The 23226-nt window shown below is 45.9% G+C and overlaps 1 protein-coding gene across 2 annotated transcripts in view; it reads right to left on the bottom strand.

Annotated features, from left to right (window-relative positions):
• The window catches only part of NCAPD2 (non-SMC condensin I complex subunit D2), a 565387-nt gene that overhangs the window by 426853 nt on the left and 115308 nt on the right, over nucleotides 1-23226 (bottom strand). For both annotated transcript variants that reach the window (XM_069650673.1, XM_069650674.1), the window contains exons 10-11: nucleotides 12824-13021; nucleotides 12330-12464 (exon numbers count right to left, since the gene is read on the bottom strand). In XM_069650673.1, coding sequence (XP_069506774.1) covers nucleotides 12330-12464; nucleotides 12824-13021 — 333 coding nt within the window. The remainder of the gene's footprint in view (nucleotides 1-12329; nucleotides 12465-12823; nucleotides 13022-23226) is intronic.

Genomic DNA, 23226 nt, shown 5'->3' with positions numbered 1-23226 from the left:
TGGGGGTATTGGGTCCCTAGAGCCCGAGGGTGATACCCCGTCGGGGTATATGAGAGGAAGTGCTCAGGATTCTTGGCATTGAAGTCTGCCAATGATGACATCCTTGACATAACTGTCTATGTCGTCACTAGACCATTCACTTGAGCTAGGAATGACTCTCCTGGGAGAGTTTCCCTGTTTTATCCTGACTGGACCTATTGGTTTGTGGAGGGGTCTTTAGGATGACAGAAGACAGAGTTGTCTGTTTGTCTTTGTTGAGTAGTAGACTGACCTGTCGGTCTGCTTCTGAGGTGTGGAAGAAGGCAGAGACTGCTTCTTTTGTTGTTTCCCCCCTCCCCGTGGGTGGAATAGTGTTTTCCCTGTTTTTTGGCCCCTTCTGAGCTTTTCGACGTCTGGCGTCAAGGTTCGGGGGTAGTGTCCCTATCTCTCGCGTGTGGAGGTTGGGACTCGGGAACAGCTGTTACGCGGTCTGCTGACGCCGACTCCTGGAGTGCGGCCTGGGGATAGATGTCGGCTTCGTCTTCCGACGATCGAACCTCAGTTACCTTACGGAGCGAGGCACTTTTGGCAACAGTGGATGGCTGCCTGGAGTCATGCGGCGATCTAGATCGAGAACGCCCAGAGGACACCGATTCGGTGGACCGTTCTCTATGTGCCTCTTTCTGAGAACTCGAGGTGTCCGTCGAGTCTCGGTGGGACTTCGTGTGTTTGGTGGAAGTGCTGTGGGTAGCGCTTGTGTCGCCGGGGGTTTTCCCCATAGCCGCCCTGCCGGACGACCTTCCGAGGTCGGGGACTTGCGCTTGGCTGTCTCTCGATGCCCCATTGCCCTCTATGTCCGAAATCACGGCGTCGCTGACATCGCTGAAGGCGCCATCCGCTGCCATGGTCTCTTGACGCCTGGCGTGGTGAGCCCAACGCTTGATCGAACAGTCCTTTAGTGTTTTCTGTTTAAACCTACTACACGCTCTGCAGTTCGCCTCGGGGTGGTCCCTCGGCAAGCAGAGGTTGCACGTGGCATGTCTGTCAACCAAAGGGTACTTGTGGTTGCACTTGGGGCAAAATTGGAAAGGGGTACCCTCCATACGCACCCTGTGGCAGTGGGCTAATGAATGAAGGAATATATAAGAATGTACCTATATATTTAAGAGTGTAGAGTATGTACCACCCTCCACTCTCCCTACTTGCAGGGCCGAGGCCAGAGACCTTCCAAGGCCCGGGCCGAGGCCAGAGGCCTTCCGAGGCCCAAGTCCGTCATGCAGCTCTCGACAGGCGATTTCTTCTCAGAGCCGGCATCAAGTGTGGAAGTTCGGTGACTCGACGTTGGGGTGGAGAAATGGGGAAATAACGATATTTTTGCAAAATTATGGCTAAGGCCAGGGAACTCCGCGGGATGCTTCCGACCAGTATGGCGGAAAAAAACAATCTGAGGGACCTAGACGTGTGAGGGATCATGGGTACAGTGGACGTCACTCTAGGGATAGTATTACTGGCACGCCCCGTGTCGACGCCCATTTTCGAAAAACAAACTAATACTCTGCAGCTTCCACTAGATGTCGGCCTATGCACAGCATGTGATCTAAGCAGATTCCACAAGCCTCAGAAATTATATATGTGTACACACACACACACACACACTTACCGACCCCAACCCACCCCACCCCCCCCATACGCAGCTCCAGTAAACAAACAAGGGAAACCATGTGTAAAACGGTAACGCTGGAAAGCAACATCACGAGAACAGTGGACATCAAATATATCACCGTAGATACAAATAATATTGAAGTAACATATTTGTAGAATTCACGTTAAACAATACAAAATGAAGGGCACTGTTATACCAGCCAAAACAATGGCTCGATTGTATATAGATCCGTGACCCAATGATTCGAACAGCACAAAAGCTTTTACGTGTCCTTATTTAAAATGACATGATAAAATAAACTGATAAAGATATGTGTAAGGAAAAGCACAAGATTAGAAAGAATTTGAAAAAACTGCCCATAAAAAAATCTGGTGTGGGAAACAAGTGAATTGAGTTCCTCTGCAGTGAAACCTGTGTTGTAATATGCAGAAGTAATTATAAAACAAATGTTTTGCATCTTTTCTCCAATAGTGTGCAATAATAGCCACCGATGAGGGATTTTTTTTAGAAAAACGCCATCTGGGAAACATCTTTTCAGACGCCTAAAAGAAATTGGTGGTTGGTGCAAGATGCCCACAACGTAGGTAACCTAGATAACACAGGTGCAGAGCTTTTTTTTTTTTTTTTTTTTTTTTAATATGCAGCATTGAATGCAAAGTTGATTATGTGCAATAGAAACACGCCAAAAACCACCACGTGCATCAAATGAGTGTCCTGAAGACGGGCCCAAGGGAGTTGACTATGTAGACTGGCTCATTCGTATGCTCCGATTCTTGAACCCAGAAACACGATTAAGCGTTGACACAAGTGTATAATGAAAACAGAGAGGGGAAAATACATTCATATGAGACACAATGTTCCTCACCCTCTAATACAAACCTCACCTAGCTCTATATGAAATGTAAGTCGCGTTAGAAAGGTTTAGATATGATTTGGGCATATAGATCTGTCAAAATAATGCTCCTATTTTATATGTTTTTAGTTTCATAAAATATAGTGGCTACTGATTAAAATATGAAAATAGTTTTCCAGTCCATTGTGTACCTCTGTCTAAATAATATAGGACAGCTCTTGTGTTCCTTCGGTGTGTGGACACGCGCAATCTGAACGTGTGAAAAGTGGGTAGCAGTAGTGTGGAATTAGTTGTTTAACTGTATCCCTTGGTCCTCATCCACATGGCTCCCTAAATTTCTTTTTTTAAACCTTTTTTGTTCATCTGTAGTATATCCAGAATCTACGGACATACAGGAAGGCCAATAGTTATTACACAATGCCATATTATGCACAATAAAAGGGGAGGGGGCCAGCAGCTGCAGAGGGCTCGAGTGTGGGGAAATTGAAACTATCATAAAAATCTCAGAGGGTGGGCATGCCATATCAAGATTGTATGAGGTATTGATAGAGCGTAACTCGAGGGGGGAATTAAAGTGCAGAGGCAGATGGGAAAAGGAACTGGGAAGGTCATTTGAAGACAATGAATGGCTAAACATAATCCTGTATCATAAGGAAGTATCCAGGTACGGTAGGCGACAGCTGATACAACTATACATAACACAAAGAGCATACTTAACTGCAGGTGCAATAGCTAAGTTTAAAGGGGCAAGCGAACAGGCGTGTCACAGATGCAAAGAAGAGAACGCTGGTATGACATGTTTTGGGAATGCAGTGCCATACAGGAATTCTGGAGGCTCGTTGCAAACAAAGTAGCCCCCGCGGGTACTAACTTAGACATGCCATCTCCAGAGGCATCCATACAGGACCTCTTCAGGAGAGGCACGATTCACGAAACAAAAACTATTGGGAAGATCAAAGACCTCATATATGTGCTGGTCAAGTGCAGCATTGCTATGCAGTGGAAGGCCGATAAAGCCCAGAGTATTAATAGATTTATTTATTTTTATTTATTTGAATTCATATAGCGAGCAAACAGCCCTTGGGCTTCGCGGCGCTGTTACATGTGATGAGCTTAATTACATGAGGCATCTGAGTATCCTTTGGAATCAATGGAGACTAAATACATACATTATCTATTACAGAAAGGTAATATTGATAGCGTTGTGTACAGTAAGCACATGGTTAGGATTAGTAGAGTCTTGACAGCTCTGCGGAAGGCTGTGTGGGAGTTTTCAGCTCTTAGGGCCAGAGGACCCAAGGAAATGGGTAACAGCAGAAACGGGAGTGTGGGACAAGGCTCTCGGGGAGCAAAAACAAGAACCTGGGGTAGATATACAGCAGTGGATTTCACTCACGGGAACGTTGTTCAGTCAGGGTAAGGGTGAAAGTTTGGACTAAATGGTGCAAGTCAGGGCCGGGACACATGTGGACAGGATGAATACCGATGGCTGCAGATTACATCCAGGCAACAGGGATTGGAGGGAAGTTGGAAGTTCAACAGGATTTCACAATTTTTAGATGATGTATTAATTTATGATATTGCATTGTAACCAGTATTTGTTAGCGAAAGTTAAAACAAATTAAACTAATATATGAGTGGATGGGAACCTATGATGGCCCCGAGTGGCAAGCAGTTCAGCTATGTATCGCCCGCATTGATTGTAGTGCTTTCAGCAAAAGTGACCATGGCCCATCATATCTGTCCTTCTGTCTTGGGTCCCAGTCCATCTCAGAGGAGGTCATAGCTGAGAATGTAGGAACCAGTACGAAGCAAAAGTCACAAGTGAGGAAGCGCAGCCGCAGTAAGGTTGTGGTCTTCAAATCGGGGGTTTCGCGTTTTTTTACGGCCAGGGCCCTCCGGTTGTCTGCCAGACCACATATCTTTCCTTTCAGGTGGCTGTTTGTGCCATTGTGAGGCCTCTGCGCGGTTGACTTGACCTTCATGTTCCGCATCTGGAGGGAAGTCCGTAGAGACAATATTGTGTTGTTGGAAGAGCCATGCACCCTCCGGGTCATCAAAGGAGTGCCGTCATTTGTCCAGACGGAAGCAGCAGGTGGCCAGAAATTTCAGGTATTATTTATGGTTGGAGTCTTTTAGTGCTTCGAATAGAGGGTTGAATAATCTTCACCTTCGAGAGACCTCTACAGAGTAGTCTTTGAAAATGCAGATGTCAGCCCGTGCGTGTGGATTGTGCAAGCGGCGCGATAGGCTCGCAGGATGGTATGTTGGAAGTAGAGGAGGCGAATTGTAATGGGGCACAGGTGTTCTCCTGCACCTGATTCAGGAATGGGGGCTCTGTGCAACCTCTCAATCACATAGGACTTAGGGTCTTGGATAAGCAGTTTTTCCATTGAAGAACATGATGTTACTTACCAACTGGTAACGTTCTTTCGACTGGATGTTCCTCCCACATATTCCTAATCTTTGATATACGAATCCCGCCAGCATCGGAAAAATTCTCGGAAGAGGGTGCTGTGCACAATGTCGTAGCATCAATGTCCCTTTGAGGGCCGCCGTAGCGTGTTCGACGTCACCAGTAGTATACTACTGGTGACGTCGAACACGCTACGGCGGCCCATTATTTATAAATAGCTTGTGTCGCGCCCGTTGGCTTCAGTTCTGTTTTTTTTAGTTTTATAATTCGAGGAACCATCCAAGCGTGCCCCAGACTGTAAGCTCTTCGGGAACGCAGCGTGTACATTTTACAGCAGGGTAGGATGGGAGGCGTGATGAGGAATATGTGGGAGGAACATCCAGTCGAAAGAACGTTACCAGTTGGTAAGTAACTTGTTCTTCGAATGGATTGGGTCCTCCCACGTATTCCTCATCTTTGATAGTCTCCCAAAGCAGTGATCATTTTGGGAGGGAGTGGGAGTACTATTTAGTTTTATCATGAATGTAATGAAATCCAGCCTTCGCAAAAAGGCCTTCTTGGGTAGAAGGAGAGTCTAAGCAGTAATGCTTAACGAAAGTATGAATTGATGCCCAAGTTGCAGCTGAGCAGATGTCAATTACAGCGACCCCCCTCTGAAGAGCTGCGGAAGTTGCCATATGCCCCTCGTGGAATGAGCCCCAAGCCCTTCCAGCGGTTCCTTTCCAGCTAACCTGTAACACTCCCCAATAGCTAGAGTAATCCAGTGGGATATAGTCTGTTTTGTCACCGCCAATCCCAATTTAGGACCGGTATAAGCCACAAAGAGTTTGTCTTCCTGGCGTACTTTTGCCATTCTCGCTATATAAAAACTCAGAGCCCTTTTTGGGTCTAGTCCGTGCAATGTCTCTTCCCCTTTGCACAAATGATGAGGAGGGCAGAATGTTGGGAGTGTTATTTTTTGTGATAAGTGAATTTCACAAACTACTTTCGGCAAGAAAGATGGTTTAACTCAAAGGACTATTTTATCCTTATGGAAGGTAGTATACGGAGGTTTGCATGAAAGAGCCCGCCACTCACTAACCCTGCGGGCTAATGTTAGTGCCACAAGAAGGGCAGTTTTCAAGCTTAAAAGCATTAACGGGAAGGAATGTAAAGGCTCAAAGAGTATACATGTTAAAAACTTCAACACAAGGTTCAAACACCAAGCGGGGACATGAAATGGTATTGGGGTGGTACACCCTAGTGAGCCCCTTAAAAAAACGGAACAAACAATGACATTTTGAAATAGGAAACCCCTTCAGAGGAGTGCTTAAAGATGGAAAGCGCAGCTATGTATACTTTTATTGTTCCAATCTGGAGCCCCAGATTGGCCAGATGCAACAGGAAAGAAAGCACCATAGGAGTGCCACATTGAAAAGGGTCCACATTCTTGTCTTTGCACCAGTTACTGAACTTATTCCAACGACACAGATGCAAAGACTTTTTTGCTGGCCTTCTGGCCGAAAGCAAGATCTGCATTACGTCATCCGGGAGGTCCCAATTCTCATATCTCAGCCTCTCAGAAACCATGCGTGAAGGCTGAGTGTCTTGACCTCTGGAGAACCCGACCTTCCTCTTGCGAGAGAAGATCCTCTCTTTGTGGAAGACGAATTGGAGGGCAGATGGACATGTCCAGTAGGGTCCGGGTACCACATCCTTCTGGCCCAATCTGGAGCAATTAGGATCATGGTTTTCCTGAAGTTTCTCAACCTCCTGATTACGTGAGGAATCACAGGGACTGGAGGAAACTCGTACAGGAGTGGAAATTCCCAGTCCACCACGAACACCTCTCCTAGAGCTCCTCACGGAGGAAATTCCCTTAAGCAATACTGTTCACACTTCGGATTGATCTCAGTCGCGAACAGATCCACTTGAGGGGTTCCCCAAAGGGTGAAGATCTCTCAACGTACTTCCTGAGCTAGTTCCCACTCGTGGGAGTCTGCTCTGCCTGCTCAGAGCGTTTGCCGCAGTGTTCTTCTCTCCAGTTAGGTGAACTGCTGATAAGACATTCCTTCTTCTATTGCCCAGAACCAGAACTGCATTGCCTCTCTGCACAGTGGTAGTGACCCTACGCCTCCTCTCTTATTGAGATAATGACGGACCACACAGTGGCCATGTACTATCAGGATATTCTGCTCGGAACCTGCAGAAGATCCGACATGTTCCCTGAAAATTGGGACCTCCGAGTCCCGAGGGCCCATTGAAAGGATCTCAATCGGGCATCTGGCACCAGGAAAATGCAGGATGCCATGAGACCGAGCTACCTCAAATAAAATCGAAGGCCGGAAAATGTTGGGCATTCTGGAATTTTGTTACCATCTGCTGAATGTGTTGAGCACTCACTTCTGGAGGCGAGGCTTTGCCCGAGAAAGTATCTAGGACTGCACCAATGAACTGGATCATATGGGACTTCTTGTAATTGAGGGAGAAGCCCAGTCTGTGGAGAGAGTGGCAGGATATGGCGAGATGTTCCTGAGCTTGCCCTGATCAGCCAATCGACTAGGCAGGGGTAGGCTTGAATCCCCCCCCCTTTCTCCTGAGACTCGCTGCCACTACCGCCATCAGCTTGGTGAAAACGCTTGAGGCAGAGGTCAGCCCAAATGACAGAACTAAAGAAACCGATAGAGAACCGCGAACCGCAGGTACTTTGTGTGCTTGAGATGGATTGGCACATGAAAGTAAGCATCCTGAAGGTCCAATGATACCAACCAGTCTTGGAATTGGAGAGCCTGAAGGATCGAAGAAAGGGTTACCATCTTGAACTTGTCCTTGTTCAAGTTTCTGAAGTCCAAGATGGGTCTCAATCCTCTGTCCTCCCTGGGAATGTGAAAGTAGGGGGAATACCAACCCCTGTTCCTCTCCGCTACAGGTACTTGTTGTATCGCACCTTTCTCTTGCAGAATTAAGATTTCCTGCACAAGGAGCGGATCTGGAATTTTGACAGAGTTGGTTCCGGGTGGATGATCCGGAGGCCTTTTTAAGAAAAGGAAGGCAGTAACCTTGAGCTACTTTTTCCAGTGCCCAGGCATCTGAAGTAATGCCCCACTATTCGTTCAGATGCTAAGAGATTCTGCCTTGTGTGTAAGCCTCAGAGTGGCTGAGAGGCGGCTGCAGCAGCGGCTGAGGGCAAAGATGCTGCTGCTGGTCACCTCTTCCTCGTCCACCATGAGGGAATTTATTTTGTCCTTTCTGTACGACCGGTCCTCTTCCTCTACCAACTGATAAATAGTAACGAAAAATGGACAAATTCTCCAGGAAGAGGAGCCTGAATAAGGTTGCGCAGGTTGCCGAATGGAGGCGCTAAGGGACTTGGCTGCCGCCTTGGAGGTCTGAAGCTTTGCCAGCCTATGATCCGCCTTGCTACCGAACAAACTCGAGCCGTCAAAAGGCATGTTGAGTAGCCTGGCCTGCACGTCCGATGCACACCCAGACTTTCTCAACCACGCAAATCTGTGCAGTACCGTGCTTGCAGTCATGGATCTGCTAATGCCGTCAGCAGTATCCAATCTTGATTGGAGACACTCTCACATTGCCTCCTTGCCATCCTTAACTATATTCAGAAAGCCTTCCCTTTCCTCGCCTTCAGGAATATGTTCAGCTGCCATCTTAACACAGTCCCACAGGGTATAGGTAAACCTGGCTAGGGTACAGGTGACAGAGGACTTTAGGGGCATACTGCCCGAGGTAAACACCTTGCGAGCCCAAGCGTCCACTTTTCTATTGTCTCTATCCAGGGGAATAGAGGGATAGGCTGCCTGGTGGAAGTCGCAGCTTGCACCACCAAACTCTCAGGCCTAGGGTGTTTGCTGAGATAATCAGGGCCACTGGTTGATGGCCTATATTTCCTGACAAAGTTCCTATTGACAGCTGAACCAGATTCAGGATTTTCCCAGTTAGCACCACCTTCCTCAGATGGGCATTATGAAAAGGTAGAACTGGGTCTTTTGGGGGACCCTGGTCCAGGATGTCCGTCATGTCATCCTATTCGAAGTTTGGTGAGGCCCTACTCCAACCCATGTACTCAGTAACCCTGTTCATGAGATACCTGTACCCTGAATCTGCATGGTCTGAAGTGCCAGGTTTAGCAAACTCCAACTCTGGTGATGTATCAAGACCACTGGCAGAGTGGAGTCAGTCGCAGCGATCTTTCATTCTTGACTCAGGGTCAATTAATTCTTCAGGCACTTCTCTAGTGCCAAATCTGCCTCCCAAAGGAGAAATATCCTCCTCTCAGGCAGTATCCTCCTCAAATATAGAGGACATTGACTTAAGTCTTCTTTGGTACAGGTCTGTACCTTGCCTTCTGAATCAGAGTTTGCCTCAAGGGAATCGAAGGTATCATCGATGATGTCTTCAATAGAGGAGTAAATGTCTTCTTTGACTTCGGTGTCGAAGCGATCGGTGCCAATGGCATTGATGAAATCGTCAAATGTTTCGATGTCTTTCGCTTCTTTGCCGGTATCAGAGACAGACTCAACTCTCGGGTCGAAACCTTCAACACCTTAGTGTCGGGTCGAGAATGTCGAGTTTCCAACCTACTACTGGACTTAGCCAATGTCGTTTTTGACCTTCCTGCGTCGTCCAAAGGAGCGACCGGGGTCTTGCTCTTGCAAGGCTCTTTTGAGGGGTCTGGGCCGCATTGTCAAAGATTCGCAACATTTCCACCCTAAAAGCATTTGACTTGCTGGGGGAATCCGACCTAGTCGGGCATCGTATAACCTCAGAGGAGGAGTCCGATGACGAAGAGGGATACCTATGATGTCTCTTCTTCGCCTTCTTGGAAGCAGAAGATGAAGATTGTCTCGACCGACTCCTCGATCGAGACCTCTTCGAGTGCTTATGCCGAGTAGAGTCCTTGAACTCACCAGACTTTATATATTTCTATGAAGAGCCCATCGAAGCATCCCGCCCCATGCCAATTTACATTTGTGTTCCCAAAGAGCGGTTTCAGTCTTAGACTGACAGGAACCGCAGTCGTCGGTCTGATGGGTGTAACCCAAACACCAAAGGCAGACACAGTGAGGGTCTGTTATCGACATTTTTGCCCCACAAGTAGTGACATTTTTTAAAAACCGACAACATTTTTTATTGGAGGAAAACACAAAGCGCACCGTTATCTCGAAGCGAAGCTATTGGAAAAACGGTACTGAAGCCAACAGGGTGGCATGAGCCATTTATACTACTGGTGACGTCGAGACGGCATGGCAGCCCTCGGACATCGACGCCACGACATCGTGCACAGCACCCTATGGCAAGAAACATTTCCCAAAGCAGCAAAGCTAATACGTATATCAATGATAAGGAATACATGGGAGTACACAATACATTTGAAGTGGTGTATATAAAGGCCTCTTGATCTGGTCCCTCCACTTGTTCTGGTAGGCCAACGATGCGTAGGTTGTTGCAGAGCGACCGATTTTCTTGATCCTCAACTTTGGAGCTCAGGCATTACACTTCACTGATTATTCTGTAGAGGTTGTTTCAGTGTTGTCTTCGAGCGCACTGATGCCCTGTTCATTGTCTGTGGTGCGGTCTGCCTGAGCATTTAGGCCCGTTTGGACATCTTATAGGTCTGGTTGGACTGTCATTTGTCTCCTGTGTTCTTTGACCCATTATCCTCATTTCTGTAAGGATTGTTTGGTGTTGGTTCTGGATATCCATTTTAGATTAGACAGTGATACTTCTGTCGCGTATGCATCTGTCCCGGTTAGTGTTGCCCGCTGACGCAGCGTTTGCCATGCCCTGGTGGTGAGGGATCAGTGAATAGCCAAGTGTGTTGTATGCGCAGGTTGCATGAGTTCTTTGGAGCCCAGTTTATTTCCAGTTAATATAATTTGGGGCATGTCCAACCTGTGTGCCCCTCTATAGGTTAAACAGTCTCTGTAGAGTGCCTGGCTGTTTGGGAATTGCTTATGCAGCGGTATTGATCGGAGCGCAAGTTGGGCCCCCGTGAGGGTCTTGATCAGGCCCTTTTTCTTTTCCTCTGCCCCCTGGTCCTTGTCAGGGGTCTCCCTCTGCGCGGTAGTGATCGGGCACTGTGATGAAGGGCAGGAATGGGTTTCCACTTATGCAGGGCATGCCGTTAGCAGGGTGCAATTTGGAGGTGAGAGTCAGAGGCTCTTTGGGCCCAGGTATCGGGGTGGCCATTATGCACTGGGTCCTACTGGAGGCAATCGCCCAGTCTCAATTCCCCCTGTATTCTCCATACCTCTGGGCCAGTCCCTTCACAAACTCTGGCTTCTTCAGCGTTTATCAGTCCTCTTTCCCCTTCTCCATAGTGTTCTCAGAGCGATCGGGTGCCGGAAAGCGGTGTAGATGGGCCTGCGCTTCTGATGTTTTCCTTCATTTGTGCCTGTCCTTAGGGCACATGGTGCAGTTGTCCCAGTCTGGGGATGAATTGTGGCATATGTGGCAGCCTTGATTAAGCTTGCCAGCGAGGAGCCTCCGGATCCTTCTAGTCCGCGGGTCGTGGCCGTCAGAAGTTGCCGGTGCAGAGCAGGGGTCTCCATCTAATGTAGTACCCCGCATGGTATGGTCGTGTCGAGCGCCATGTTGCAGACTGGCCGGGCTGTTGGTTTCCGGATACGGAGCGTTGGTTCTCCCTCCAGTCCGTCCGTGGCTGAATTTATCGTTGGAAGTGCCGCTTTTGAATTTTAGGGGCACCAGTTTATGGTAGTTTCTCAGGTCGTCACAAATCTCTAATCAATACAGGCTATGTAGTAATTGTTTTAAGACGCTCGCTTTCGGCGGTCAGCTTTCGAGTACTCGAGCACCCCGAATACTGATATACATTAAACAAAATACATTTACTCCAGGATTTTCCTCCTTTGATTTTTTTAAAACAGGATCAATGTATTATACGGATGACAACTTGAGCAGTAAGGAGGGGTGAACGTTCCATTTGTTGTAGGGCTGCCCTCAAAAATAAACTGATGACTGAAAAATTAAGCTGCTATAAAAAAATACTCTATAAAAGACTTCCAATCCTTTGAAGCGGAGAGAAATTACAGGAGGTCAGGGTTGAACGTGCACCTACACTTCAGAAATGCAAAGAGACAGACCTGAGATTTGGAAAGGGGCTCTGGTTCGATTTCAGGCAAGGAAGTGCATCCTAATGTCATGAAGCAAAAGTCACAGGATACGGTGGCATAACTCTTTCTTTCTGTTACTCCTAACACACCATTAAGTGCTGCACATTGAGCACTTGGTTGCGCGTGGGGTTGAAAGCAATGAAGGCTTTAACTAAACACAGTCCAGACATCATCTGATAAGAGTCCCCAAAGACTCCTACCGTTGATGTACAACATTACCGTCTCTGTCCCAAATGTTTTTCAAATGCTCCATTCACATGCATGCACAAAACAAATCCCAGCTCTTACCTTGCAGGTGAAGGGGTTGTTGGCCAGGAACGTAGCTAGGAGTTGGATGGCATTCTTGCAAACATTCACAGACTTGTCATGAAGCCGGCCAACCGTCAGAGCGACTACATTGTGGAACCGTGAGAGAGGGAGTGCCTGGAGGGGGCATAGAAACAGATCTTTAAAGGGAGAAGAACAGGAGTAAAATACATTTCAGGATCAGTATTAAATCCAATTCTCAGAGTATAAAGGCTGCACCTCTTAACTTTCTTAAATGGTTGCACAATACCATGTCCATAATGCAAACATAATTAAAGTACAACAACTGGTAACCTTCAAGATGAAAAGGATGCAGGCTGACATTAAAACAGCAAAATAAAATCACATCAATACTTACGATCAAACTGTACTACAGCTTTGTAGCCTGGGCTAGAAGTAATACCTTGCACTGAACACCATGTGCACCCTAAACAATCCTCACCTTGCAGCAGAGCTGACACAGTAGACCAACTCACCTTCTCCTGCACAACCCTAGAAAGGATCTGCAGCACCTTGCTGCGGACAAATGCATGGACGTCATGCATGTGATCTTGCAGTGAGTCTAAGAACTGGTCACGAGTTCGCCTGGCTGCTTCATCCATCTGATCACCACTCAGCACCCGGATCACCATCTCAGACATCAGCGAAAGCACAGCATTGCGCATCATGTAACTCTGAGTAGAGAAACATCAGAATGTCAAGGAGTGGGTGGGCAAAGTTGTCAGGTAAGATCAAAGCTCCCTCAAAGTCTCACCACCTTTCATCAAGCACTGAGCCCTCAGAGCGGACAAGCCAATAGCTACGTGGTTGGTACCTGTAACAAATGCAGCTTTTACCAGGGTTAAGGGAGGACCTACTTGTGCGGTAACCTTCAAAATAAGCAATATGTTTGAGCGCACTATTCCTTTAACGTGGCCTGGGACCCGGGGAAAGATAGCAGTGGGGGACAAACACCTGGGGACAGGGGCCGTCTGAGGCTTTGAAAGAATGTTTTGCAAACATGCCCTAAGACTTATGGAGAGCAATGAAGGGAGAGGAGAAGGGCTACACCTGTTTTTCACACGTGCACAAGTCATTTTCCAGAACGCTTCCAAGGGAGGTACTCCAGGACGTGGCATCACAATGGAGAACCTCTGGGACACCTTTAAGGTAGTGATACGGTGGAAATTATAGCAATTCAAATTCAGAGGAGCAGGATACTGGATAGAATGGAGAAGGATTTGGAAACTCAAATGTTAGTGGCCCAGAAGAAGCTGGCAGAGAAAATGACAAGGGTGGGCTATATGAAAATAAAAGAAATTAGGCGTCAACTGGAATTACTGCTAACAGGAACAGTGGAAATATATATGCTCAGTCTTAGAGCTAATAGAGCAGATAGACTATTGCTAGGCAACTGAAAAGGCCAACACAATCGATCAGATCAGGGTATAAAGCAAACAGACAGTACCATAGCCGCAGAAACGGGCGTGATACTAGAATCATTCAAAGGCATTTTATAGTGATTTATACACATCAGAACAGCCAGATCCGACAGCAATCACATTTCTCGACCGGCTAAGAAATGCCGAAACTGGCACATGCAGATAGAGAGATGTTGGACAAAGGCATAGAGGAGGAAGTGGAATCAATGATCAAAGCACTCCCATGTAACAAGGCACCGGGACCAGATGGATTCCCGACCGCCATTTAAAAAACATTCAGTAAAAAACTCACTCCATCCCCACGTGGTTGTTTAGACGGAGGGAGGGAATTACACCTTCGATGGGAGAGGCAAAAGTAATAGTGTTTGGGAAGCCCAATAAAATGTATCTATGTGGCTCATATTGCTCTTCTCCTCTTCCTTCTCTCTCCCCCTACTCTGCTAACCTCTCTGCTGCTCTATCCTTCTCTCCTTCCTTTTCTACACAGCATGCCGACTGGCCGCCGGGAGTACCTCAGAGTCTCATTGGTCCCCGACACCCTTGCCAGACCCCAGCACTTGCCTCAGGACCTGCACTTGCCTCATCCCTACAGCACTTGGTACCATGCCTTGAAGACCGGGGAAAAGATGGACCGTCTTCCCCCTCTCACCTCCCCCCTGCCTGGTGGCGCCTCTATGCTCTTTGAAAAACTGCAGAATCATCTTCAGACCTATTTGTGGTTATCTACACTGTTAAGTGTATTACATGCACTTAATCTGCCTGGGCAGACTGGTTATCATTCAGAGACTCATGGGTTCTGAAAGACTTTTTGTCTCCCCTGTTTCCTCCCTCCTGGAGTGCCTTGAAACACTTGCCTTGTGTATAGGCGCTTTACAAATAAACATTAGCATACCATTACCATATCGGCTGATAGCTCTGCTCAATATGGATGCTAACATTTTTACAGGAATTTTGGCAGCGAGATTGGAGGGTCTTCTCCCCTCTTTCATAGGATAAGATCGTATCAGGCTTCATAATGGGATGTCAGACATGGGACAACACGAGGAGAATACTACATCTAATAGAAAAGTGGCAATCCAACAGATCCTGGCAGTGTTCGCTTTCCTTGGATGCTGAAAAAGCTTTTGACCGTGTGGAATGTCCCTTTCTATTCACTACAATGGAGCATACAGGGGTTTGGTCATAATTGCACACAAATGGTAAGAAATAATTCTAACAATCCCTCAATGTGCCTAGCCATAAACTCAACTTTCCAGGAGCATACAAAATGAAAGGCACCAGGCAGGGATGTCCCTTGTCTCCCCTGCTTTACGCAATTTATTTGGAACCATTTCTCTTTGGAGGAGAGGAACACAAGACTGCGGCGTACGCGGATGACATGCTGATGGCCCTGGTAGAACCTGAGTGTTCGATACCGGCATTAATAATCAGTTAGACATGGAGAAACTGTCGGGCCTTAAAGTAAATATGTCGAAATCTGAATTATTGAGTCTCGGTCTATCGGATAGGCAATAAAAAAAAATTAAAAATACTCCCTCCCCCCCTTTAAAAAGTATATATATTTTTCTTTTTTTATTTAGTTAGCTGATAATCAACCTTTCAAATATCAATCATATAAAACAATTATTTACAATACCATTGTTCACTTCTCAATTATTTACATCTCAAGCCATGTCTTTGAACAGTGTTAATTTGTTACAATATATATAAAAGAAATATTAATACTTAATAAAACTTGCAGAACTATGCAAGCAAAAGAGATAAATAACACCATTATCTTCTGTCTCGACACAGTCTACAAACGGTACTCAAGACACTTATTTTTAAATTGGATATATCATCCATCTTCTTACTTGGCTTGTTTTCAACCTGCGGAAGGATTGAGTAAAAAAAACAGACTATTGCCACTCTGAACGCTAATTTGGTGCTAGAAAAAGAATCTGCCAGATTTTATCAGAATCTATTGGACAATTTATGGCAAATAATTGTTTTTAATAAATTTGTCATTTCATGTCCAACATGGGACAAACCACAATGATGTGTTGCAGGGTCTCTTGCTCTAATACATTTGTGCAAAAGCGACAATAGTTTTGCTCTTGTGATATTTGTCTTCTCCTGGCTAACACATTTGTGTGCCACAGATTAAATCTGAATCGCATATATGGTCTACGAATATATGGTGAAGGACATGGCATCAAATAATCTGCCATCATGCGATATCTCCAAATAAAAGTACATCAAAATCTTTACATGTTCAACATTTGGTTTATTTGCAAATCCAATCATATTGAAAGATTTTGGATCACAGTGGATTCTGTATGAGTAAATAAAGCGTGACTGAAGCAGCAGTATATTATATTTAGGGGTAAAATTGACGGCCAAAGTGGCTCAACTATATGAAGGCAACTACAGAGGGGTGCTAAATCAGCTACGGGAAAATCTTAAAAGATGGACCCCGCTTAGAATATCGTGGCTAGGACGAATAACCGCAGTTAAGATGGCGAATTACCTGTTTTTGGCCCTTCAGATCCCAGTTCCCCAGGTCTTGTTCAAGACGACTGCAAATAAACTGATATCAAAATGTATATGGCAGCATAAACGCCCAAGAATCTCTCTAGATAACATGATGGCATAGAGACACAATGGGAGGGGGTAGGAGGAGACGACCAAATCTCCACAAATATTATGGGAATGGTTTACTGGTAATTGAAACAAAATATGGGCTAGGATGGATAGAGCAGTGGCAGGGACTCCCCTGGAAGGGTTACTGTGGCTACAGGAAAAGGGGAGACTTGTCTGCGAGACTCACTATGGTACTAAAGACCACCTGTGAGTTATGGGAACACTTGCTGGGGCAGGGGTGCCCATCTACATGCCCAGCTCCATTCACTACTCTATCAGAAGCCACAATTCCATCCCGGGATGGAGCTGGGAAAGTTTAAACAATGGAATGAAACTGGATGTAGGAAGCTGGGAGATATGGTTTGGCAGAAAGAAATGGCGACATTCGAGGAATGCAAGCAGCAAATGGGCTTGAGAGAGGTTGATAAATTCAAATACATTCAACTACGACATTGGTTGATGCAACTTGAAATAAGACATGCAGGAAAGAGCCAGCTAACCTTGTTTGAAACCTTTATAACTACACAATCTGAGAAACAGATGGTGTCAAAATTCTACTCGATACTACAGGAGTCAGAGCCCCAACAGCTCTGGGCATATCAAACCAGATGGGAGAGCACCCTGGGGGAGGACATTCCCGAGAGAGTATTGGGAAGCTTTATGGAGAAATATCCCAAAATGAACGAGAACAAACCAAGTTAGAGAGGCCTGGTACAGGATCCTGCCGCAATGGCACTACACACCGGAAAAACTCCATAAAATGTATAAGACCAAGTCCCAACACTGTTGGAGGGGGTGTTCTGGAAGGGGAGATTGGGAGACACATTTGGTGGGACTGCCCAAAGATTCAGGGGTTTTGGGGGGACATTAGATATCAGATTCTGCAAATTGCGCCTGGCCTGCATATACTCACTTCAAGGGAGTGGCTCTGTGGAATTTTGGACCCAGATTCCCTACAAACCTCAAAACCTCAGAAGAGAGCCCCGATGGTGCTATTGATATCCGTCTGGCTTGCGTTAGCCAGAAAATGTAAACAGGCAAATCCCCCTACGACAGTAGAATGGCTACATAAACTGTGGGAGATATTGGCATTTGAATGGCTTGCATATAGGATACATGGAGAAGCAAATAAATTCAGGGAAGACTCGGAAGAAATGTTGGAATATCTTAGGAGAATTTATGCAACAATGCGGTCCACAAAACGTACGAATTCTGAACATAATGTAAAATGGAAGATCACTTCGGTTTCAGTGAACTTTTAGCTATTTGGGAAATATTCACAATGCAGGTAGGTTTGGGGGGTGGGGGGGGTGGTGAAATGCTACAGATTGTTTGAATGCGTTTAGCTTGCCCGTGTACTTTTACGTTGAAGAAAACTCAAAAATATATTTAAAACAAGAAATTGGTTGCAGACTTTGAAGTCTTGATGAACAAGTGTTTCCAGTATACGTTTGGCCTGCATGAGTTTATTTCTAAAGTATTGGTCATCCTTTTAATTTTTAGAAGGTTGATAAAGTCTAATGTTTCCCATCCCCCACACACTGAAGCCTCGTAACGCCAATTTTGGGATTATACAAGGTATAGATCGTTTTACTTCCTGTGTTATTTTCTATCTTAATGCATCTTAGATAATAAAGGGTGTAAAGATGCAAGTTACTAGCCAGGCAATAAATGTCACACCCAGTCAGTTCTCTACATGCACACAGCATATAATTTCTTACTCGCCAATCATTTATCACTAGCCAATGGCTAGTGGAAAGTGCACATTTTGGGGACTATATTAATAAATACGTATATTTTTGATACTTGGCAGTGTGGACAATCAATTGCTGGATAACCCCTTGTGCAGATCAACTGCACTTAATACCAAGTTCCCTGGTCCCTTAATCCAAATCTTGATGCTCAGTTTCAGTTAGACAGGGTTAAGCTTTGCAGGTAAACTAGATTGGCTTCCGAGAACCCTACACCAATAACGGTTCTGAAAAACCCTTCTAACAGTTGTTCCATATCTGCTCAAACCGAGCACATCCAATAGGTCCTCATTATTACCAATCCCCACTTGCCCTTGGCAAGTTAGTACGACATATTCCATACAGTATCTTCCTGAATATGATGGTAACACTTATGCGGGAGGAGAGGTAGAAGTTTCAATTTGCAAGCTACCAGAAATGCATAAAAAGCCACACACACACGGGATCTCGTCACTTTCCCTGTGAGGCTAGGGAGGTGAGGCTGCTACGCAACAATCCCTTTCTGGGGGTGGCAGAATGCGGGACCTCACAGGGAAAGACGAGAGGCAAGTACGATTTGCATTCCGTGATGGAACTCCCCCCTCCCCCCCCCACCCTTACCTTTGAGACCATACAATCCTCAAGGCCTTCCAAGATCCAATCTGAGAAAACCACTGTGTTATTGCAATACTCCCTCCTTTCCTTCTGTAAGATTTGACTAAATCAAGATGGAAGAATGAAACGAACATACAAAGTAATATTGAGTAATCTCCTAAAAAGGAAGAAGACTGAATGAGTTATGCAAACTACTCCTTTTGCAGCTCTAGACAGTACTTGGAAGAGGTGGCCCACAGGAGGCGAGTACTTCAGAGACACAAAGGAAAGACTGTGGCACTCTGCTGGGGACAGCCCAGCTACAGGACATGAGAAGCAAGGCAGTACTCTTTGAAAGGGGAAGCCAACATGAAGCCTGTCAGCCCTAGGACATTCAAACCTAGGAATGAAGAATTCTGAAGAGTGAGCAAGTCCTCAGTCGAAAGAATGCTGTAGAAAGGTCAGAGGAATCCTCTAAAGCCCAACATTAGCAGAGGCTGGAGAAAGGCCGATGGTGGTGTGACCTCAGGGTGGGATAGGCTGAGTGGTCCTTCAACGACCCCAATACCAAGAGGCCGGGGATCCTGCAGAGCCATAGCAGGGAGCGAAGAGTGAGTTGCGGTAAGCAGCCAATGGGAACGAGCCAACCCAACACCCCAGGAAGAACCGGCGACGTAGCCCCAGCAAACAGAGGTAACAGGAGCTATGGTAGACCCAGAAGGGGCTTGGGAAATGGTGAAGAGTGCACCAGAGTAATCTCCATCGTCGCAGTAACAGTGCCAAAATTAACAAGAGTGAGAAAGGCATCAAGAGTAATCTTCCTCATCAGAATAATCGAAAGAAAAAACTCAAAAGTGCAGAGTGCCTCAGGAGTAATCTCCCTCATGACAGTAACCAGAAGGGAGACATTCAGAATCAAAGAAGTTACAAAAGTGATCTAACAATAGTGTGGTTAAGAAGAGTAGAAGAAACCAAAAGACACTGGGAGTGACCTCCCTTGTTTATTACTCATGGAGAAGACCAGGGAAGCCTGGTAGTTTACATTGTGTTAAAAATGAAGACATTTTGGACAATGGGCAAACCAAGGAAAGTCCCTTCAAGGAACTACAAGGACTTTTAAAGGCGGTTACCAGAGACTGTATTGAAAGCCTCTACAGCACACAGTTTGACCAGGTAAAGGGAGTCATTCTCCCGTTTCCCCTACCCTCCAGACCCACTCCTCTTAAGAACTTTTTCACAGGACTGTTAGAAAGCAGCTCAGAGGCTGGTCCTCTTTAACCAGGAGAAGGAAGTCATTCTCCTGGCGTTATTTCTGTTTGTTAAAACCTTCATGATTAGTGGTAGGGTCAGAATAGAACAGAGTTGGACAGAGGATGGAGTCTTTAGTTTGACAACCACTCTGATGACGGGTACCAGTTTTATTCATTTTGGTAGGGCAAACCCTCTAATGATAGGGAATAGTTGGGTTCATTTTCTCCTTTGTATGATAAATGCCACCCTTTTGTCAGACTCCTTCCGACTTACCACAACCCTCAATTCCCTACATGCACACAGCACACCATTTCTAACTTGGAAAGCATCAATTATCCCTGGCTAGCGACTAGGAGAGAACAAATTGATGCAAGCCTAAACTTTCACAATCATCATAAGTGCTCATCAGTTTCTTTTCTTTTTATTTAGAAAGATTCGTCCTTTGTCTTTAAGTGTTCATTGTTAGGAAATATTTCATCAATGTGTAATTTTCCCTCCATTTATGGACTCCCCCTCAAACTGCTTTTGTTTGGCTATCCAATCCTGACTTTCGCCAGTGGAGCACAGCCTTCAGCTGCGCTCCTCTGGCCTTTTGCTCACTGGTTATGGGGAAACCGACACGTCCTTCTGACTGTCAGTACTAGTAACAATGTTTCCCCTCGTCTTCGACTATGTTGCCATTTCTTGGTAACTTTTTAACAGTGCACAATGTACCTTCCAGTACCGTGCGCTGATGCCCTTTTTGTGTTATGGCCCTAAACACCCTCGAAGGATTTTTTGGTGATTGTACAAGTGTGCATGAGACAAACTGGTGCCAGCAGTTACTTTTAGAAGTGTTTTTACTTCTTTTTACGGGATCACATAGTATTTAACGCGTTTGTTTCAAGACTGTGGCCAGGTCTGAAAATGGCCGAGCACTTTTGTTCTGTCCCATGGCCATTTTGTCCCTTGCCTTTCCCCCAGGTCAAGTAACCCCAGGTTTCCTTATTTGGTCATGCAGCCTCATGCAAAAACTGATCACTTTGGCAGGCTTCTGCATGTCACATGTGTGTGCCCAGGAAGCGGGTTCGGACGGTCTGGTTCCAATCCACACTACTGGTGCCAGGATGTCTGGAGTGCCTGAATGACTGGGACCACTGTGGGCCCGATTGGTCCACGACTGGCATGCCTGCATGAGAGCAGATCTTCAATTGGAAGTCCTCGATTTTGACGCGAAGCCAATCTTGGATAAGAGAAGGGGCTCTGCATCCAATTCAGATTAATCGCCCAAGTTCTCCCTGAACTACAGAAGGGGCCAAGTATCCTGCACCAAAGAAACAGACTTGTGAAACCGCCAGAGACGCATTGAAGGTACGGCACCCTTCGCCCTCTGCTATCCCGTCGAACCCTTGTTTTCTTCATCGATCAAGATCGATCAAGACGCCTGGCAAGGGCGCTTCGCCCCTTTGGAGTAGTGGAACTACTATTCGCGTCCCCTGCTTACCCACCGAAGGAGCCCTTTCAGAAGTGTACTGGGCCATCCAGTGAACTGTCCAGCTCCACCTCAGGATATTCCTCAGAAGTCTCGAGTTGACACTAGAGACTGGGGACATCGCTTGCTTGCTGTCCCGTGCCCTCAACCACCAAATTCCATAGGACTAGCTCCTCTGGGTCAAGAATTAACACTGCACACATCTGTGATTCCCACGTCACTACCTTTGGTGATGGTCACTGTAGGTGCCTTGCTGACCTGCCCTCCTGTGCCCTGAAGCCTGATGCACTGGTATTTTCTTCCTTCGGAAGCCGAGAAAAGGCAACTGTCCCATCAAGGAGTATCGTTCTACCCCGCAGCCGCCGAGAGCTGGATTGCCGCAAAACTGTAGGACTCAAACCTACTAGCGACCGACTAACCTGGCAAAGTGTGTTCCAGTCTGTGCCAAGGGTTAGTGAGTACTTGCATCACTTACCGGTGGCCCCCTGGCACAACTTATCTCTTATGCACAAATACCCCAAAAAAAAAGGTATTCACTTTTGGCTGGGTTAGCCTGCGATCCTGAGCTATTCTCACCTTTTGAAAACTTCTCTGCCGCCAAGGGCAGACCCTACTCTAATAGTGGGAACCAATTCTTCATCGCCTCCATCCCCTTCCTGACTCCCTACAGCTTCCTCAAGACCCACTTTTTGATCAACCTGCGCGATTGTGCATTTTTACACACAACTCACTGCACACTAGGCTCCCCACTTCTTAGGGCTGGACTTCGGAAATTAGGGAATGATTCAGAAGAATTGTCTAAGGCTCCTAGTGGGTTCGTATTAGAATATATATAAATAATATATCAATAATGTATTATATATCTATATCTATACACACACACACACACACAGAAAAGGAGGAAAAAGGCGAACCTCACTCCCGTGGGCCACATGCAAATACCAAACTGCAAAAAAATTGGACAAAAGAAACCACCGTGTAATAAATACGGATGTTTCAAAAAGTTGTACAAACCTATAAAGCATGGCGAGCAGCAACATAGACACAGACAACACAGGACGCCGGGGTACGCGACCTGCACACAACACTTTTCGTGCTACACCGAGCGCTTGATCACGCGAGGGGAGAAAAGGTAAGCTGGTATTAGTATCTACAAAAAATAGCAGTCCTACAACTCTGTCAGTCAATCCTGTAGGTGTCAAAGCAATAGGGAGAAACAACGGCGGTCATGATGGAAGAGAGTCATAAACATGAATATACATAGAAGGCTGCAATCAAACCTATATAGACATCAGTCATGGGACGACGCCATAAAATAAGCACATAGTGCACATATATTACTACGAAAGTATATAGGAATGGCATCAAATAAATTCATAGAACATTGAAGTCAACATACATAAAAGGTACCATATAAACATATTAATGTAGATAGAAAACAAATTGTGGCACAATAATCCCCAGATGTCAAATTGACATACACATAGTAAGAAAATGAATTCTACAAAATAAAACAGGATTATAATGAAAGAATCTCAAATGATGAAAAAAGGCAAAACTATATGCAGCAGTGGAAAGGGCATATGAGGTGCAAAGAGGGTACAAGGGACTAAAGTACTAGTGCAAGAATGGAGGTGAGAACACCGGCATTAGGGTCAATGCAGTAAATATGCACACAGTTAAAGTGCGAGTGCATGAATGGAGGTGAAATCACCGCCATTAAGGGCAATGCAAATAAAACCCCAAAAAAACGGAGTCACAATAAAAAAGCAACCATATCTGAAATCAGG

Source organism: Ambystoma mexicanum, chromosome 3p (assembly GCF_040938575.1).
Source record: "Ambystoma mexicanum isolate Mex_15411 chromosome 3p, UKY_AmexF1_1, whole genome shotgun sequence".
Classification (NCBI taxonomy): Eukaryota; Metazoa; Chordata; class Amphibia; order Caudata; family Ambystomatidae; genus Ambystoma; species Ambystoma mexicanum.
This window is presented reverse-complemented; position numbering and strand designations above follow the sequence as displayed.